General features: G+C 42.8%; 1 protein-coding gene across 6 annotated transcripts in view; it reads left to right on the forward strand.

Annotated features, from left to right (window-relative positions):
* LOC108408138 (von Hippel-Lindau disease tumor suppressor) overlaps window positions 1–19,631 on the forward strand; it is an 88,787-nt gene that overhangs the window by 57,033 nt on the left and 12,123 nt on the right. For all 6 annotated transcript variants that reach the window (XM_073231023.1, XM_073231024.1, XM_017677912.3 and 3 more), the window contains 7 exons: window positions 3,004–3,095; window positions 4,614–4,808; window positions 4,891–4,955; window positions 11,243–11,357; window positions 12,879–12,988; window positions 15,432–15,627; window positions 18,375–18,437. In XM_073231023.1, coding sequence (XP_073087124.1) covers window positions 3,004–3,095; window positions 4,614–4,808; window positions 4,891–4,955; window positions 11,243–11,357; window positions 12,879–12,988; window positions 15,432–15,627; window positions 18,375–18,437 — 836 coding nt within the window. The remainder of the gene's footprint in view (window positions 1–3,003; window positions 3,096–4,613; window positions 4,809–4,890; window positions 4,956–11,242; window positions 11,358–12,878; window positions 12,989–15,431; window positions 15,628–18,374; window positions 18,438–19,631) is intronic.

Below are 19,631 nucleotides of genomic sequence, written 5' to 3' on the forward strand. Positions count from 1 at the left end.
GTGGGCACTGAGCTTCCCTCAGTACTCCAGTGACTCACCCTGACAGCCTGAGAGCTGGGGGCTCTAGTTGTCCACTTTGATAGCTGGGGAGAGATGCAGAACCTGCCAAAGCTTCCTGGTGAAGCATGGTGGGGGAATAGGATTCAGCTCATGTGGGCTGCCCCAGAACCCATACCTTAATGCCTGTGAACACTGACCCCCTGAAGTGGGGAAGAGACAAGGAAGAGGAAAATACCTGAGCAGGTAAGCCACAGGCAGGTTCTGAGCACCTCATGAAAGAATTCTCAAAGCTAGAATTCAGATAGAAAAGGCTTTGAGTCACTGAAATAACTGTCACAAAGCTATAGGAGAGGCCATTGGACTATCAGTCAGAATCCATTTACTCTTTTCCTACACATACTTTTACCAACCTTGATTCTCCCTGAGTACCAGAGACTGACCTCTGTGCTTTATAACTGTCATCTCTTATTTAATTTGGACAAGAACTCTACAAGAAATGGATGGTTATTTCCTTTTTATATTTGAGAGAGCTCAAATAAATGAAGCCCAGCCACACCAATAGTCAAATCTTTAGTAATGATAGAGCCAGGACTTAAACCCAGTTCTGTCCGATACCAGGAAAGGAGATGGGCGAGCTGTAGAGGCAGACCCATTGCCAGCAGCAGGGCGTGATATAGAAACGCCCAGTTAGATACAGCACTGCGGCATGGTCTGAAGCTCTGCCTACATTTTTACAACTCCGGATGAGATTTGGTGCATTCTGCTTGGAAAAGCAGACATTCTGGAAAGATTTCTGTAGGAATTTTTTTTTTTTAAGTAGAAGCTTTGACATACAAAGGGTTAACTCTTAGCCCAGGCCTTCCAGGAGTATTTACAAAGCAAAGCCCAGTTCTTATCAGATCTGTCAGCCTTGTGGTATTGGCCCAAACCCCATTCCTTTTTTTCCCAAAACCACAGGGATCAACTCAGCCACTCCTCCAACTAGTAGCCCTCATATGTCACAAGAGTAAACTCAGATATACCCTCCAACCCCAGAGGCCCAGTATAGCACCCAGGGCCAACTCCTGTCATCAAGCCAGACCAGAAATTATGGCTTATGTGAGGCCGGCCAGTGCTGTCCTGGGATTCCCTGAGCAAAGGGAGAGGAAAGGGAACTAAGCGTGCCATGAGGGCCCTGCCCTAAGTCCAGTGTGGGTTGGGGGCCAGAAGAGGGGGAGCAGGCAGAGACAGGGCAGAGTAGGGCAGAATTCAGAGTAAGAAAGAAAATTGGTTGGTCTGGAGCAGTGGTTCCCGAGTGTGGCGCCTGGTCCCAGTGGAACCTGAGAACATGGATGTTAAAAAGAAAACAACAACAAAAAAATCACATGTGCAAAAAAACTAGGGATTTCAAGGCTAAATACACAATATGCGAATTAAAGTGGTTTGAAAGAAAAACACCAAGTAACTCATAATTAGGCAGCACAGAGACATGGCCAACAACCAAGGAGATGGATGAACGTGACCGCAGTTTGGAGGACACAGGCCAAGGATACTGGGCTGAGGCCAAGAGAAGGCTGGTCTGCAGTGCATTCTCATGGAAGCAGCAGACCCAGGGAGAGAGGCTTAGTGGGGGCCCTTGTCTCAGGCTCTGTGGGGATGACAGAGCCTCGGCCTTGTATTAGATGAGTTTTATTAGCTGTCTGTGTTAATAGTTGAGCAAGGCTGATTCTAGTTTCGTCATGGTGCTGTCTTTAGTCTTCTGAATTAATTTTCGTTATGGCCAAAGTTCCAGATTAATCACTCATTTCCTGATGTTGTAAACCAGAAAAACCCGAAACAGGTGGATTTGGCCATCCACCCCAGGGTCAAGGGCAGATTCTCTCTGGAGGGCCTGCCCCAGATACTCAGAGACCATCCCTGGTGTGGGGCCAGTTGGGTAATTCCAGATGGTGACATCTGCAGCTTCTGGCTTCTGGCTAAGGCCTGCCTCCACCTGGATCCACGCACAGCCCATCTAATCCCTGCCTGCACCCTCTCTAGTCCGGCAGACTCTGCACTATCATGTTAGTCTTCTGGTTCATCATCATGTGGCACCTGGTGAAGAAATGTCACCTCTTAAACCTGAATTTTACCTGGTGCTAAAGTGCTCTTTGAGTCTTCTCTCTCCTGAATCTTATTCATTCACTAAGGAATTAAGAACAGGGACTCTAGAGCCCCTGACTGTGCCCTTGGAAAGGCTGCTTAACCTCTCTCAGCCGTAGGCTCACCATCTGTAAGGGGATGACAGGGGTCCCTGTCTCCTAGGGTTGTGGTGAGGGTTAAATGAGTTAACAAAAGGAGCTCTCAGAACAGTGCCAGGCGTGTCAGTGTTTGGTAATTAAACGTGCCCAGAGTGTCTTCTGCACACCTAGGCTCCCCTCCTCCACATGGGCCAGGCTCACTGCCTCAATGCCCGGGGACCTCATATCCACTTGTTGAAATGTTTCCCCATCTTTCAGGCCCAGGTCAAATGCTCCTTCCTCTGTGAAACCTTCCTTTATCTCCCAACCTGCTTTGGTGGCCTCTCCTGCCTCTCACCTTGGAGACTAGCTATTGCCATCCTTGCAACAGTGGAGGTTTCTAGAAGTTAGACTCCATAACTAATTCACCTCTGTGTCCTTCACTGCTGTTTGTGTGGGACGTGGGCCAGTGTAGGGGTTAGAAGTCACGTGGATCTCCATTGAAGCTTGGTTCTGCCACTTCATAGCTGTGTGACCCTGGGAAAGTGACCACCTCCCGCGCTTCTATTTCCAAGGCGGATCATATATAGGACCACCCCATAGGGCTGTCATAAATCTTCAGAGTCTTAACTCTTGAGGAGCATGTAGGCTGGTGACTGGGGGGTATTAGGAAATGGCAGCCTTCATTGTCCACAACGAGTGTTTGTGGAGTTGGATGGCATACTGGCTTGGTCTGGGGACTGGACAGGGACCCCCTCTCGTCTTCCAGCAGGCCCAGGCCTGACCCACAGTCCCTCTTTTCCAGGGCCTGTGCCAGCCAGAGCCAACCTCCTGCTTCCTCCTGGTGATGCCCCTCATCCTTTGAAAACTGACCTTCCTGCTTCATTTGATTCAGAGGTAAATCTTTCCCACCCCCAGGGATACCACCCAACCTGTGTCTCTCTCTCTCAGAAATGCAATGTATTTATTTTCTGAGACCAATTTGGGGGCTCGGGGTCAGGTTGAGAGGCTGAAAGGAGACCCATGGGATTACTCCAAACTTCTAAGACTCTACGGCATGCTGGCGTCAGTCAAGCTGGGTCAGAGAGTGGGGAGGGGGGCACTTTAATGAATATACTTTTAAAATGAGCATTTCCATTATTTGTGTTTAGTGAGAGCTGATAATTGGCATCTTCCTCCCCCAAAATATATTGTTTACATTTATAGTAAGTCATTTGTTTACAAATTACCTCACCTCCAACCTATTTCAAACCAGTTACATGTCTGAGTTATCCTGAATTTTCAGTGGCTTGGAGCAAGGGTCTCATGTGACTCTTGTGGGGCTTAGGCGATTTTGCCTTTATTGGCCCTTGCCTTCATTTAAAAAAATAAAATAAAATAAATTTTTGATGATTGCATTGGTATAAAGATTAACAATTCAAGATAGATTAAAATTTAAAACATTTTCTTCAACTCTAAATGTTCCATTTTGTTCTTCTGACTTTAAAATAAATTAAAACATTTTTTTGAATCCCTCAAAATATCCTGGGCAGGGTGCCTAGAAGAAAGCCAGCACTGCGTTGGTCTGGATAATGAAGCTCCTGCATAAAGGAGACTGTCACTTAGGAGTTTTTTTTTTTTAATAACCATTTTCAAAGATGATTTAATAATTAGGAGAATGATCATGGTTTACAGTGTTAAATGAAAACACCAGAAATCAAAACTGTGTGTGGCATGATACCAGTTTTTAAAAATAAATCCTTCTGTATCTAATTGGCAAGAAATACACTAAATTTTAATAGCAGTTAAGTGGATAATGGGATCATGGATGATTTTTTCCCTCATAATTTTCTAACACGGTGTGTTCTAACAGCATATGTAAGTTTAAAAATTTTAATTTATGTTCACCTATTTTTAAGAAGGAAAGTTATTAAAGCAGAGCTGCTCTTCATAGGCTAACATAAAACCGTGTTTGGTTATGTGAACCTTTGTCCTGTTTTATAGCATGTATGGGACCAGGGGCACCAGCTTAGCCATTGACCAGCTGTGTCACCTCACCTCAGCAATTTGACCTCCTTGGCACTCACCTTTGTAAACTGGAAAAAAAAAAAGAAGGAAACAGCAGCCATGTGCCAGGAATATCCACATTTTAGTTAATCTTCAAAATTACCTTCCAGAGTCTATTGTTATCTTCATGTTTGCTAATGAGGAAATTGAGGCTCAGACAGGTTAAGTAACTTGCCCAACATCACAGAGCAAGCTAAAGGTGGAGCTGGGCTTTGAGCTGGCCCTATCCATGTTCTTTTTTTACCATTCCTCCCCACTGAATAAGATGAACCCCTGCACCCCTTCAGCTTGGGTGATCTAAGATTCTCTGAGGTAATAGGGAACAATATTGTCCATATTAATCTCCATCTTTTCTTTCTTCATTTCCAGGATTTTGGAACCTCCATTCCTAAGCAGGAAACACGTTTGAGCCTGGCTGGAGACAACTTTTTCTGGAGTGAGGCAGATGTGGTCCAGGCAACTGATAACTTCAGCCAAAACCACAAAATCAGTGAGGGGACCCTTGCTGACATCTACAGAGGGCAAAGGCATGGCATGCCATTTGTCTTCAAGAAGCTCAGAGAGGTGAACACTTCTTGGTTTCTTTTAAGGGCTGGAGGCTGCATGGAGGAGGCTGGATTTTCTGTTTCAATGTCTTTTCCCACAGATGGCCAGCTCAGGTCCAGGAACGACTGAAAAATTCTTCCAGGCAGAGGTACAAATTTGTCGTAGGTAAGCCTCCCCTTTGGAAAATACTTTGTTTAATAATGACAGCTGGCTCTTATAGAGTCCTTCCTGTGTGCCAGGCATGTTTTAAGCACTCTAAAACCATTATATGGTATATATACTCATTTAATGCTCACAAGAACCTTGTAACATAACTACTGTTATCACATTACTTTACAAAGGGGCAGATTGAGGCCCAGAGAGATCAGGTATCTTGTGCAAGTGGCAGAGCTGTAATTTTTTTTGGTATCATTAATCTACAATTACATGAGCAACATTATGGTTACTAGACTTCTCCCATCATCAAGTCACCTCCACATACCCCATTAGAGTCACTGTCCATCAGCATAGTAAGATGCTATAGAATCACTACTTGTCTTCTCTGTGTTGTACAACCCTCCCCGTGCCCCCCCTACATTATGTGTGCTAATTGTAATGCCCCTTTTTCCCCCTTGTCCCTCCCTTCCCAACCATCCTCCCCAGTCCCTTTCCCTTTGGTAACTGTTAGTCTGTTCTTGGGTTCTGTGTTTCTGCTGCTGTTTTGTTCCTTCAGTTTTTTTCTTTCTTCTTATACTCCACATACAAGTGAAATCATCTGATACTTGTCTTTTTCCACCTGGCTTATTTCACTGGGCATAATACCCTCTAGCTCCATCCATGCTGTTCCAAATGGTAGGATTTGTTTTCTTCTTATGACTGAGTAAGATTCCAATCTGTATATATACCACATCTTCTTTATCCATTCATCTACTGATGGACACTTAGGTTGCTTCCATTTCTTGGCTATTGTAAATAGTGTTGCGATAAAATAGGGGTGCATCTGTCTTTTACAAACTGGGCAGCTGCATTCTTAGAGTAAATTCCTAGTAGTGAAATTTTTAGTTTTTTGAAGAACCTCCATACTGCTTTCCACAATGGTTGAACTAATCTACATTCCCACCAGCAGTGTAGGAGGGTTCCCCTTTCTCCACAACCTAGCCAACATTGTTGTTGTTTGTCTTTTGTATGGTGACCATCCTTACTGGTGTGAGGCGATATCTCATTGTGGTTTTAATTTGCATTTCTGTGATGATTAGTGAAGTGGAGCATCTTTTCATGTGCCTATTGGCCATCTGAATTTCTTCTTTGGAGAAGTGTCTGTTCAGATCCTCTGCCCATTTTTTAATTGGATTATTTGCTTTTTGTTTGTTGAGGTGCGTGAGCTCTTTATATATTTTGGATGTCAATCCTTTATCGGATATCTCATTTATGAATATATTCTCCCATACTGTAGGGTACCTTTTTGTTCTATTGATGGTGTCCTTTGCTGTACAGAAGCTTTTCATCTTGATATAGTCCCACTTCTTCACTTTTGCTTTTGTTTCCCTTGCCCAGGGAGATATGTTCATGAAGAAGTTGCTCATGTTTATGTCCAAGAGATTTTTGCCTATGTTTTTTTCTAGAAGTTTTCTGGTTTCATAACTTACATTCAGGTCTTTGATCCATTTTGAATTTACTTTTGTGTATGGGATTAGACAGTGATCCAGTTTCATTCTCTTACATGTAGCTGTCCAGTTTTGCCAACACCAGCTGTTGAAGAGGCTGTCATTTCCCCATTGTATGTCCATGGCTCCTTTATCGTATATTAATTGACTGTATATATTTGGGTTAATGTCTATATATTCAGGTTAATTCTGTTCCACTGGTCTATGGATCTTTTCTTGTGCCAGTACCAAATTGTCTTGATTACTGTGACTTTGTAGTAGAGCTTGAAGTTGGGAAGTGAGATCTCCCCTGCTTTATTCTTCCTTCTCCGAATTGCTTTGGCTATTCAGGGTCTTTGGTGTTGCCATATGAATTTTAGAACTATTTGTTCCAGTTTGTTGAAGAATGCTGTTGATATTTTGGTAGGGATTGCATTGAATCTGTAGATTGCTTTAGGCAGGATGGCCATTTTGACAATATTAATTCTTCCTAGCCAAGAGCATGGGATGAGTTTCCATTTGTTAGTGTCCTCTTTAATTTCTCCTGGAGTGTCTTGTAGTTTTCAGGGTATAGGTCTTTCACTTCCTTGGCTAGGTTTATTCCTAGATATTTTATTCTTTTTGATGCAATTGTGAATGGAATTGTTTTCCTGATTTCTCTTTCTGTTAATTCATTGTTAGGGTATAGGAAAGCAACAGATTTCTGTTTATTAATATTGTATCCTGCAACTTTGCTGAATTCAGATACTAGTTCTAATAGTTTTAGAGTGGATTATTTAGGGTTTTTTTGTGTACAATATCATGTCATCTGCAAATAGTGACAGTTTGACTTCTTCTTTACCAATCTGGATGCCTTTTATTTCTTTGTGTGGTCTGATTGCTGTGGCGAGGACCTCCAGTACTATGTTGAATAACAGTGGGGAGAGTGGGCATCCCTGTCTTGTTCCTGATCTTAGGTGAAAGGCTTTCAGCTTCTCGCTGTTAAGTATGATGTTGGCTGTGGGCTTGTCGTGTATGGCCTTTATTATGTTGAGGTACTTCCCTCTATACCCATTTTATTGAGAGTTTTATCATGAATGGATGTTGAATTTTTACAAATGCTTTTTCAGCATCTATGGAGATGATCATGTGGTTTTTGTCCTTCTTTTTGTTGATGTGGTAGATGATGTTGATGGATTTTCGAATGTTGTACCATCTTGCATCCCTGAGATGAGTCCCACTTGGTCATGGTATATGATCCTTTTGATGTATTTTTGAATTTGGTTTGCTAATATTTTGTTGAGTATTTTTGCATCTATGTTCATCACGGATATTGGTCTGTAGTTTTCTTTTTTGCTGGTTTCTTTACCTGGTTTTAGTATTAGAGTGATGCTGGCTTCATAGAATGAGTTTGGAAGTATTCCCTCCTCTTCTATTTTTTGGAAAACTTTAAGGAGAATGGGTATTATGTCTTCTCTAAATGTCTGATAAAATTCGGTGGTGAATCCATCTTGCCCAGGGGGTTTGTTCTTGGGTAATTTTTTGATTACCACTTCAATTTTGTTGATGGTAATTGGTCTGTTTAGATTTTGTGTTTCTTCCTTGGTCAGTCTTTGCAGGTTGTATTTTTCTAGGAAGTTGTCCATTTCTTCTAGGTTTTGCAGCTTGTTAGCATATCGATTTTCATAGAATTCTCTAATAATTCTTTGTATTTCTGTGGGGTCTGTCATGATTTTTCCTTTCTCATTTCTGATTCTGTTTATGTGTGTAGATTCTCTTTTTCTCTTAATAAGTCTGGCTAGTGGTTTATCTATTTTGTTTATTTTCTCAAAGAACCAGCTCTTTATTTTCATTGATTTTTTCCTGTTGTTTTATTCTTCTCTATTTTATTTATTTCTTCTCTGATCTTTATTATGTCCCTCCTTCTTCTCACTTTGTGCCTCATTTGTTCTTCTTTTTCCAGTTTCAATAATTGTGACTTTAAACTGTCCTTTTGGGGTTGTTCTTCCTTCTTTAAATAGGCCTGGATTGCAAGATACTTTCCTCTTAGAACTGCCTTTGCTGCATCCCACAGAAGTTGGGGCTGCAGAGCTGGAATTTGAACCTAGGTTGCTCTGGCTTCATAGGACATGGCTTTTCTCTGTAGCAACTATACACATAGATTAACGAACTTTGGCTTACTTGGCCCAACTCCTTCCGTCCAGTGGGGAAGAAATCTGTTTCTGCCCCATTTTTTGACATGGGCGGAGACTTACTGATTCCTACATTAACAGCAAAACTATCTTAAAATCGTGGTGCTCTAGAGTAGGAGTTGGCAGATGAGGACCCATCGGCTAAGTCTTGGCCCTGCCCATGTTTGTATGGCCTGGGAAAAAAAAATGGTTTTAACATTTCTAAATGGTTGAAATAAATCAAAAGAAGAAGAGTATTTCATGACACATGAAAAGTATATGAAATCCACATTTCCCTGACCATAATAAAGTTTTGTTGCAACATAGCCACATTCATTTATTTCTGTATCATCTTTGGCTGCTTTTGTGGATGGATGATAGTACACACTTGAGTAATTGCAAGAGAGAACACATGGCTTACAGAGTCTAACATATTTACTATCTAGCCCTTTAAAGAGAAATTTTGCTGACCTCTGGTCTTGAGCAATAAGGGCCTTCAAAAGTCATCCTCAAACCTGCTCATTTTGCAGATGGGGGAGCAGGCTGGGGAGCTGCAATGAGCCTCTCTATCACAGAGCTGTGTGGGCGTTGGGAGAGAGAAGGGGAAGGACTGTTTGGAGACCTGGAGACTTGTCCTGGCTCTGCAATCATTGACTGATGAATGTAGCCAATGCATTTTGGGCACCTGTCATGTGCTGGACACCAGCAGTCACTCAACCTTGGCAAGTTACTCACTGGGTTTCCTGTGCCAACATGCAGCCTTGGGCAAGTTGAAGAGTATTTTAAGCAGTAAATTTATAGATAAAAGTATGTAAATCACCTATTTTCCATAGCACTATAAATAACTACTGCCGTATTATTAGTATTTAGATATCTTTTCTTTAATCCTCTCTATTCATACATGTGTATAAACATACACATATATGTACATACACACTTAATAAAAAATGGAAATATGATCTCCTTTCCACTTTGTCATAGTATCTTCCTGATGTCAATAGCTACTCCTTAATTCATTGATTTAGCAAATGTGAGTTGTCGAGACTTTCCTTGGCTTTAGGAAGTGCAGATGTGAAGAATACATGGCCCCTGCCTTGCGAAAGTTTATGGTCCAGTAGGGAGCCTGAGTGTAAATAATTCTCATGAGTGTGGAAACCGAAGTAGGATGGCCTGGGGGAGTGGAGGAGGGCATAGTTATCAGCCATTACACTGGTCCTGGGGAGATTCCATCAAGGGCTGATGGGAAGTAGAGGAGAGGGAATGAAAGGGACATTTTGAAATCTATTTGTGATCGTGAATGGTGGTTAATTTGATGGCGTGGGTAGGGGGGGCAGTAAGGAGGTTTCTAGGAAACCAGATGGACGGTGATGTCCTTTGCTGAGATAAAAACTGTGGGCAGAGAAGCATGTTTGGAACTTGTTGAGCCTAGGCTGTTCACCTGGAGCATTGCCATGCAATTAGACGTGCAGGTCCAGAGCTTAGGATGAAACTAAAGATGAGAGATTTGTGAATGTTGCACATACAGATGGAAGATACCTGGAGATAGTCTATAAAACAAGATGGCAAGCCCAGCTAGGATACTCAGGTTTCAGACAATGGCTAGGGAGGAGACTCTTGGGGATAAAAGCAAAGAAAGGGTGTTTGGAGAGGTAGGAGGAAACTGAGGAGGGAGCAGTGACTTAGAACCCAGCAGAAGAGGATTTGGGGGAAGAAACCTAGTCCTGGGAGTCAAACAGACCTGTGATCTAATCCTGGCTTTACTGCTTGCTAGTTGTGACTTTGGGCAAGTTTCTTAACCTCTAAGCCTCTGTTTCTGTGGGATGGGATGGTTAAGATGTCATATGCAGCAGAGGAGCAAGACAGGATAGCTCAGAGCTCCTTGACTTCAAGCTCCTTGAAAGCAGGCAGTCTTCATCCAAGGCATCACCCAGCTCAATGAGTATATTTCCTAGATGAGAGAATGAGCCCAGAGAAATTAAGGAATGTCTGTCCATTCAGCCAAGTAGTGGCAGCTGAACTTCCATATCCTGACTTCAGCCTGGTGCCCACCCTTAAAAGGAAAATCTCATAAAATATTTTGAGACCTTAAATCTTTAGTCTTCACAATAAAAATAAATTTCAGCATCATTTAAAATGTTGGCTACTGCTTTTGAGTGCATAAAATGGAATTTGACATAGTGCTTTACTTGAGTGTAAACTGCTTCTCTCTGAATCTAATTTTATGATTACCTCAGTCATTTTTCATTCTTGTTTATAACTACAAACAGTGTTACACTTTCTTAGCTTCAAATCTTTCTAATATGTAGTACTTGTTATCAGGTACCAATGTACCTGCATGTTTTTGTCACCTCATACAATAAATCATAACATTTTAAAATTTAATATCTGGTAATATATAGATGAACTCTGCTATAAATAATAGATGTTTATGTAACTGGAATCATATTTTTGTGAATTAAAGAATATGTTTCTTGTTTTTTTTTTTTTTTTTAAAAGCAGGCAGTCTTAATCTCTCTATCCTGCTGCTGGGACCTCAGTGGTCAGAGCATTTTGGTACCTGGGAAGTTACTGAAGGCCTAGGGGGCATGGAGAGGGTAGAAGAGGGATGAGATGGGTGAAAGGGGTCTTTGATTATTCCTTCTGTCTGATTCCTTACCTCTGCACTGATGTCTGATTTCAGATGCTGCCATACCAACATCTTACCTCTGCTGGGCCTCTGCACTGGAAAGCAGTTCTACAGCTTGATCTACCCATACATGGCAAATGGTTCTTTACAGGACAAACTCCAGGGTCAGGTAAGCAGCTGGGTCACAAACAGAGAATAGGACCATGTAGTACCCAGTTAGAGATCCAAGGATTAAGGACTTAATGGACACCTGGTAGGGAGAGGGGTCATCCTAAGAGGCCCTTCAAGGAGAGAAGTTGGGCCATGATAGATAAGATCTGGCTAAACATCTTTAGGTAAAAACCTTTAAAACTTATTTGACAAGGGGCATTTCTTAAGTGAAGAGCAAGGCAGAGGTATCCCATAACACTAATTTTATTTAACTAATTTATTTAATTTTGTTCTGGCAGTGCTTGCCAATGCAATAGGACAAGAAAAAGAATTAAGAGATACAGAGTATGGAAAAATGGAGGCAAATTTTAAATAAAAAATGCTACTCTAATATATACCTATCTGCTTGTGCATTTATGGAATATCTCTGGAAAGGTACAAGAAACAGCTGCCTTGGCTATCTCTGGGGGGAGGAGAACTAGGTAGCTGGGGCACAGGATGAGAGGGAAACTTCTACTATATACCCTTTTGTACCTTTCACATATTGTGCATTGGGAGTTTAGTCCCATTAAAATTACAGCAAAACTCCTTCCCATAAAATCCTTAAACAGGTAAAAATGTTATTCCACAACAGAATTATTGCTTCCCTTAGCAAGGACCAGACAAAATAGTTATTCGTGGTATATAATAATCTCAGCTTTGCTGAGCTCTCACTGTGTGTGAGACATTGTGATAACAGCTTTACACATGTCTCCTTCAGGCCTTGCCACAACCTAAGAGGTCTCTCCCATATTCCAAAAGGAGTCTCTGGCACAAAGAGACAAAGTAACTTGCTCAAAGGAATACAGCTGACAAGTGTCAGGGCTAGACTTGAAATTGACTTCGTGTGGCTCCAGATTTCATAATTTTTTAGAAAAAATCTATTTGCAAGTCCAGTTCTTAGAGGATATGGGACCTAAAAGAGAACTTGAAAAGTAAGTTGTGATTTAGCCTGGAGATTCAGTCTTAGAACAGCAGTAGGAGCACCCTACATCCCCATCAGCCCTTGTGAAGTTTCCCTAAATACACACAGTTGGCATTAGCCTCAGGAGCTTGTACAAACATAAGCACTCTAGCTTCTCTCCCTCCTAGAAAAAATTCCAGAGCCGCCACTGTAATAGTCATGATAGCAATTGCTGCTGTTTACTGAGCACTCTCTTCGTGGCAGGCACTATACTGGGGGCATTCCATACACTCCTTTGAATCCTCATAATAATCCTAAAGCATAGGGATTAGCATTTCCATTTTATATCTGAAGAAACCAAGGTTCAGAGACATTGAGTATCTTTTCCAGAGTCATGCAGCTAGGGTGTGTCTGAGCAGGGATTTACATCTAGACCTGTCTGATGTCAAAACTGGGATCCTGCCAGTATAGCACGTTGGCCAAGTCCTGTTGCAAAGGACACAAAGGTCTGGAGGGGAGGCAGAAGCCCAGGACCCTGCCACTGGGACTTGAAGAAGGCACAGATGTGACTGTTTCTCTTCTGTTTCTTTCTCTTAGGGTGGCTCAGACCCCCTCTCCTGGCCCCAGCGCATCAGCATCTGCTCAGGACTGCTCCAGGCTGTGCATTACCTGCATGGCCTGGAGATGATCCACAGCAACATCAAGAGGTGAGCGGTAGGCCAGACCCTGCTGAGGTCCTGGGCTGCAGGGAGAGACAGCACACAGGGCTGGGTCCTCTTCCTCTCCGTCTGTCTCGCTTTGGCTTTCTCTCCCACCTCACCTCCTTTGGGTCTTTTCTTTCTTATACCCTAAAAAATCAGTGTTCCTGGGTGGTACTCTGTCTCTGCTGTTAGCATGAACTCCCTACCTGTCACCACATTCATCTTTCTGAGCTGGTATTTTCCCAACAAGCACCCCATACCTCTGATGTATTCCATTTCCCACCCAGCAGCTGCTCTGGACCCAGGCCTTGAGCTTTGGGCCATGTCTGTCAAACCCCCCAGGATTTGGAGGGTCTTCTCAGAGAAGACGCCCCCTACTTGTGTATCTGTTGGCAAAAGCAGTTCGTGTGAGTGAGGCTCCTCACAGGTTAGGTGTGCACCACAGCATCTCAGTACCAGTACCACACTCCCCAAAGTACAAGACCCCCATCTCCATGAGACTGGTAATGTGGAGAGAGATTCTGGAAGATAACCAAAAAATCTGGCAAAACTGATCTCGAAACCATAGAACTCACACTTCCCTAAAGTTCTCTCTCTGTTTGACAAAGTGGAGGCCCTTTCCCCTTTTCTCTCCCCTGATTTTTATTTGATTACACAGATCATTATCATAACAAGAAAGGAAATGAAAGGGGAGAGGTCCTCCTTACCCTGCTGCCCTGACTCCTCAGCTGGCCCCCATTGTTTTCCTTTTCCAGGCTCTGCCCATGGGGAAGTCTGAGCCCAAAGGAGCACAGTTCCCTGGTTACCCCTCCATAGTCTCTTTTTTCCCCCTTCATTTAAGTGGGAAACATTTCCTCACATTGCATGTCATCATTTTTGTGACTTCTCAGTCTTAACATTGAAGGGATTTGCCCATAATTTACTTAACCACTACTTACAGTGGATATTAGAATTGGTATCTACTTTTTAAAAAACTGTTTGGTGTTAGTTTGAATATTTTTACACATAAAACTTAGTTTTTTTTCTTTGTTTTTTTCCCCTTGAGTAGCTTCTGAAAGTGAACTCTCACAGTTTAGATGACTGGGCCCAAGAGTATTTGTATTGCTCTTCTTACTCTCCTTGATCTTGGCATGTGCAGTCATAAAAGATGCTAGCATTGAGACTTGAGTCAGCTGGGCTGGAGCTGGGTGGCAGAAGCCTTGGAAGGGACCGAGCTGACATAACCTATGGCTGTGGCAAGCTGAGATTGATGATCAGGGTTGACATTTGTGGGGATCAGGATGGTTGCACCTCTTTGGCCACACCAAATGCCATTCCTGGGGCAGTACGTGTAATCTTAGCTGGGTGAGTCAGCAGGATTAATCTGACCATTTGCTGGTGGGTGTAGGCTCCCAGTGCCTTCCCTTCCTCTCAGGACTGGCTCTGAAAATCCACATTGAGGGTCTTCAGTGACCCTAACTTGCAGGGGCCAACACTGCTCCTTGCTAAGTTATTTTCCAAAGGGTGTCCATGGCAACCTCTTCTTGTCCAGCTCAAAATGAGGAGGTTCTCTTAAAACCACAGTGAGACATCACCTCATGCCAGTTAGGATGGCCAACATCCAAAAGACAAGAAACAACAAATGCTGGTGAGGGTGCGGAGAAAGGGGCAACCTCCTACACTGTTGGTGGGAATGTAAATTGGTTCAACCGGTGTGGAAAGCAGTATGGAGGTTCCTCAAAAAACTAAAAATAGAAATACCATTTGACTCAGTAATTCCACTCCTAGGAATTTACCCAAAGAAAAACAGATCCCTGATTCGAAAAGACATATGCACCCCTATGTTTATCACAGCACTATTTACAATAGCCAAGATATGGAAGCAACCTAAGTGTCCATCAGTAGATGAATGGATAAAGAAGATGTGGTATATATACACAGTGGAATATTATTCAGCCATAAAAAGAAAAGAACTCCGGCCATTTGCAATGACATGGATGGAGCTAGAGGGTATTATGCTCAGTGAAATAAGCCAGGCAGAGAAAGACAAGGACCAAATGACTTCACTCATTTGTGGAGTATAACAACAAAGCAAAACTGAAGGAACAAAACAGCAGCCGACTCACAGACACTGAGAAGGGACTAGTGGTTACCAAAGGGGAGGGGCTGGGGAAGGTGGGTGGGTGGAGAGGGGCAGAGGAGGGGATTAAGGGGCACTATAATCAGCACTCACAGTATAGGTAGTCATGGGCAGGTTCCGTGCAGTATAGCATGGAAAAGACAAGTCATGCCTCTATAGCATCTTACTAGGCTGATAGAGGGTGACACAATAGAGGGGGGTGAGGACTTGGTAATATGGGTGAATGTTGAGACCACAGTGTTGTTTATGTGAAACCTTCATAAGATTGCATATCAATGATACTTTAATTAAAAAAAAATGAGAAGGTTCTCCCTGCTTTCTCTTTCATAGCTCCAATGTTTTACTAGACCAGGACTTCACCCCGAAGCTGGCTCATCCAATGGCTCACCAGTGTCCTGTCAACAAAAAGTCAAAATACACCATGATGAAGACACACCTTTTCCAGGCCTCAGCTGCATATCTACCAGAAGATTTCATCAGGGTGGGGCAGCTCACAAAGCGAGTGGACATCTTCAGCTGTGGAATAGTAAGAGCTTCTTTCTCTGCTTAGACTTGGGCTAGAACTCACTGTCCTTTCCATGGCACCTTTGTAAGCACAGGATATAATAGAGGCTCATGAATATGTTCCATCAAAGCAGTGTAGGGGTTGACAAACTATGGCCAATAGGCCAAAATTGGCCCATGGCCTGTAACTAAGAATAGTTTTTACATTTATAAAAGATTGTATAATAATAATAATAAACAAAGAAGAATATGTGAGAGACTTGGCTTGTGGCTCACAAAGCCTAAAATATTTATTATCTACCTTGTTACAGAAAAAATTTGCCAACCCTTGAAGTAAAACCATTCTTGAGTGTCCAGATTCTGGTAGGCTACAGATAGTGTCCCCTGACTTCCCTGATTCCCATCCAGTCAGCCATCTAATTGTCTATCCAATGTTTGTTCATTCATCTGTTTTGTCCATATGTCCATCCATCTCTCCAATCATCCATCTAACCATTCATCCAGTTGCCACGCATCCATTCACATCTGTCTACCAACCAACCTCCTGTCTTGCCCCACCTCCAGCCCTGCCTATCATTATTGTGTGCCAGGTGCTTGGAATATAAATGTAACCACAACACAGCCCCAGCCCCAGCTCGTTATCTGAGTGAAACAGTGTTCAAAGTGTATTTCTACAGAACACCAATTCCCTGAGATCTCTATAGGTTTGATTTGTTTAAAGAGCTTTGTGGCTAAATAGGTTTGAGAAATGCTGGGTTACACAAAATCAAGCAGATTTCTTTACCACAAAATAAAGCCTTTAATCTGTAATTGTGAATTTACCACAGCTGATGGTACCTAGTATTTCCCAAATTGATTTGACTGTGGAGCCTTGTCTTCTCCCTACCTCTCAGCATCAGTGTCCCATGAAAGCCAGTCTGGGAAGTGCCGGCTGAGACAAGTGGCAGCCTTGGTTGACCTATGGTGGCTGCATGTTGGACTTTGCTCTCTCTCTTCCTCTCTAGCCTTGAACTCTGCACTTCCTCTCTCTGATCAGTCTCCCGTCTGTGTACCTCGCCCACTAGTGCTCTCCCCCCCCACCCCCACCTTCTGCCCTCAGCCCAATCTCCACATGCCTCTGTCTCCCAGCCCACCAGCTTTCTGGTTTCCTTGCCCCTGTCCTCCCCATCCTTAGTGGCTCAGTGAAGCTTGGCAGGGTTAGCTCAGGCTTCTGCCCCTTCCAGAACCTTTGGGACTGAGTCCTGAGGCTGCATGGTACTGTAGTGTAGAACCAAGAGCATGGGTTTGAGTTTAAGGCTCGGTTTAGTTAATTTTAGCGGTGTGACCTGGGGTACATCACCTATAACTCTGGGCCTCAGATTTGTCTTCTGTAAAATGGGGGTAATGGTACATATGGGGATTAATAAGATAATGTATATGTAGCTGGTTAGCATAGCACCCTGCATAAATCAAGATTATTATTATTATTGTGGTTACTGTTATTCTTCCTTCCTTCACCCTCACTTCCGATTTCTGTTTACTCTTGGCTTTTAAAATCAGCTTTTGAATAACAGTTGACTTCCTCATTCATTTATTGCCCACTGGCTTCCTTCACTTTTTTTCTCAGTCCTACCACTGACTGCCTGATTTTGAACTTTGGTTCCTCCTGTGGGGAACACTGCATTTCTCATTGTTCTTAAGCACTGAGTGAATTCTGTAAAAGCTCCAGAACAGAGCCTGCCATGTGAAAGGGGCAGGGGAAATGTTCGTCTGTTCATTCTCCCTTGTTCTTCCTGCCCTTCCTGGCTGGAGCTGGTCAGGAGTCCCTTCTCAATTGGCTCCTAGCCACTTGCTACAGGGGTGTCCTCTACTGCCCTCTACTGGTCACTGCCCAGCCTGCTGTTAACTCTGCAGGCCCTGCCGCTGTGGGTGGAGGATATCTTGGCAGTAAAGGTGATCCTATTCTGACTTGCTTGGAGAGAGGTTGTGGGAGAGACATTTGACACTAAAGATGGGGTGCCCACTCCCTTATATTCACAAACACTAGATCATCATTTACCATATAAGGATACAGGCTCAGATTTTAGTTACTCGCCCAAAGATCACCTAAGCAAATGAGGAACTGACTCAGAATTTGGACCCAGGCCTGTCTGACTATAGAGCCCTTAATTCCTCTTCAAAACAGGTTTCCTGTTTATGAAGACACATATCACAGGTTTGTTAATTTTGTGGTGGCTTACACTGGCTCAGGGCTGTGATCCTTTTGTAAATGGATGAATTAATGGACAAATACTATTAATGAAGGCCTGTGGATGAAACATACTATAGACGTTGCTGAGACTTTCTGTATAGAATAGATATCTGCATGTGTATTCCTGCTTTTCCTGAGATTGTCATAGGAATGCCTGCTCACCACTTCTGATGGGTTTTAAAATGAAATTATCTTTAAATTATAGTGTTGTATATGTATATGTATGTGTGTATATAGATATATGTATATGTGTATGTGTACTGACGGTCCATCTTGATGGTAATACCCACGTATTTGGTTTCCATCTTCCCTGCCTTGCTATCAGTTAATTCAGACCTACCAGCAGTTGGGTGGTATGTTTAGTTGGAGGAGGTGTTTAATGTTCCAGATTTTGGGCAAGTGTCTGTGCTGGCAAATGGCAGACCTGGGTTAGAGTTCAAACTTTTTTACAGAGAAGCTTCCTTCTTGGTCAGAATATCTTGCCTGAACTTGTTTTGTGTTTGAGGGTCTGAACTGTGCTACCTCTGTGTTCTCTTCAGGTGTTAGCTGAGGTGCTCACTGGTATTCCTGCGATGGATAGAGACCGAAGCCCGGTTTACCTGGTAAGGGAGAGCAGTCGCTTCTGGCTCACAGCTTTGCCTCCACTGTACCCATTTTACAGATGTGAATGAGACTTCAGTCTAGGGTTTGATTTGCATCTGTGCAAAGTAGCTTTAACCTGCACCCCTCACCAGCTAGCCAACAATTACTTTTTCATGATAATATAATTTGGAATGTTTAAAGGCAACCCATTTTCTCTCTCTACACATCAGGTGATCAAATAAGGGTTTGTCTTCAAATTGGTAAAAGTTAATTTGAGCCCTTTTGAACAGGTTTCTATAATGAAGACAATTTCTATTTTGTAGGTTGAAGAAACTCTCATTCACATATATATGTACTATAAATATATATATATTTACATACACACACATATATAGTATGGATATGTATATGTGTGTACATATATAGAGAGAGTCATTTTAAAATTAAGAAATATAACAACGCAGCCTGACTGTGTTTGACATTTTATGTATATTTCTAAATCATCTCAAAATGCCCATGAAATTGATAGGGTCATTATTTCATCTACAAATGAGAAAAGCAGACTCTGAAGTTTTCTTGAGGTCTCAGCTTTAGTAAGTGTTAGAGCTGGAATTCTGAGTCAGGCCTTCTGGATTGCAGATCCTGAGTCTTAACCCTGATGCTCTCCTGACTATTAATTCTCAAGACAGTTCAAACATATGAAATTATTAAATCCCCATTTTACAGATGAGAAATCTGTACATGTATGTAGTGAAGAGACTTGTCTCATGCCTCCCAGTAGGATCAGTGGTGGAGCTTGGATTTGAACCCATATCTTCTGCAGAATTCCAAATCCTGTGTAAGCTTTAGTCCTCTTCTTCAGTTTGAGAGGGGAACACCTTTTCTGACTTGGCGTTGGGGCCATTGGAGCAGTTGGCTTTTTGTGATTTGGCCCGAAAATCATCCCTTGGGCTCTGGGGTGGGGAGCTGAAGGCCTCCCCTGAACACAGGAAGTCCTGACATGTCTCTTTACTGAACTCCCATGCTCAGCCCCTTGTGGGCCGTGGCCCCCTGGTACTGCAGGGGAGTCAGTCTGGGCAGCATGGGTGTGGTTTGGGGCAATTTGGGGTGGTTTCTCATATTCTGACAGTTTCCTCAAGATGCATTCCTCACCAGTCCCCTGGAGCACGTGGGGTGAATGTCACAGGAAAAGGAGCCTTTAGAGATGAGTGAAA

This window comes from Manis javanica, chromosome 3 (assembly GCF_040802235.1).
Source record: "Manis javanica isolate MJ-LG chromosome 3, MJ_LKY, whole genome shotgun sequence".
Classification (NCBI taxonomy): domain Eukaryota; kingdom Metazoa; phylum Chordata; class Mammalia; order Pholidota; family Manidae; genus Manis; species Manis javanica.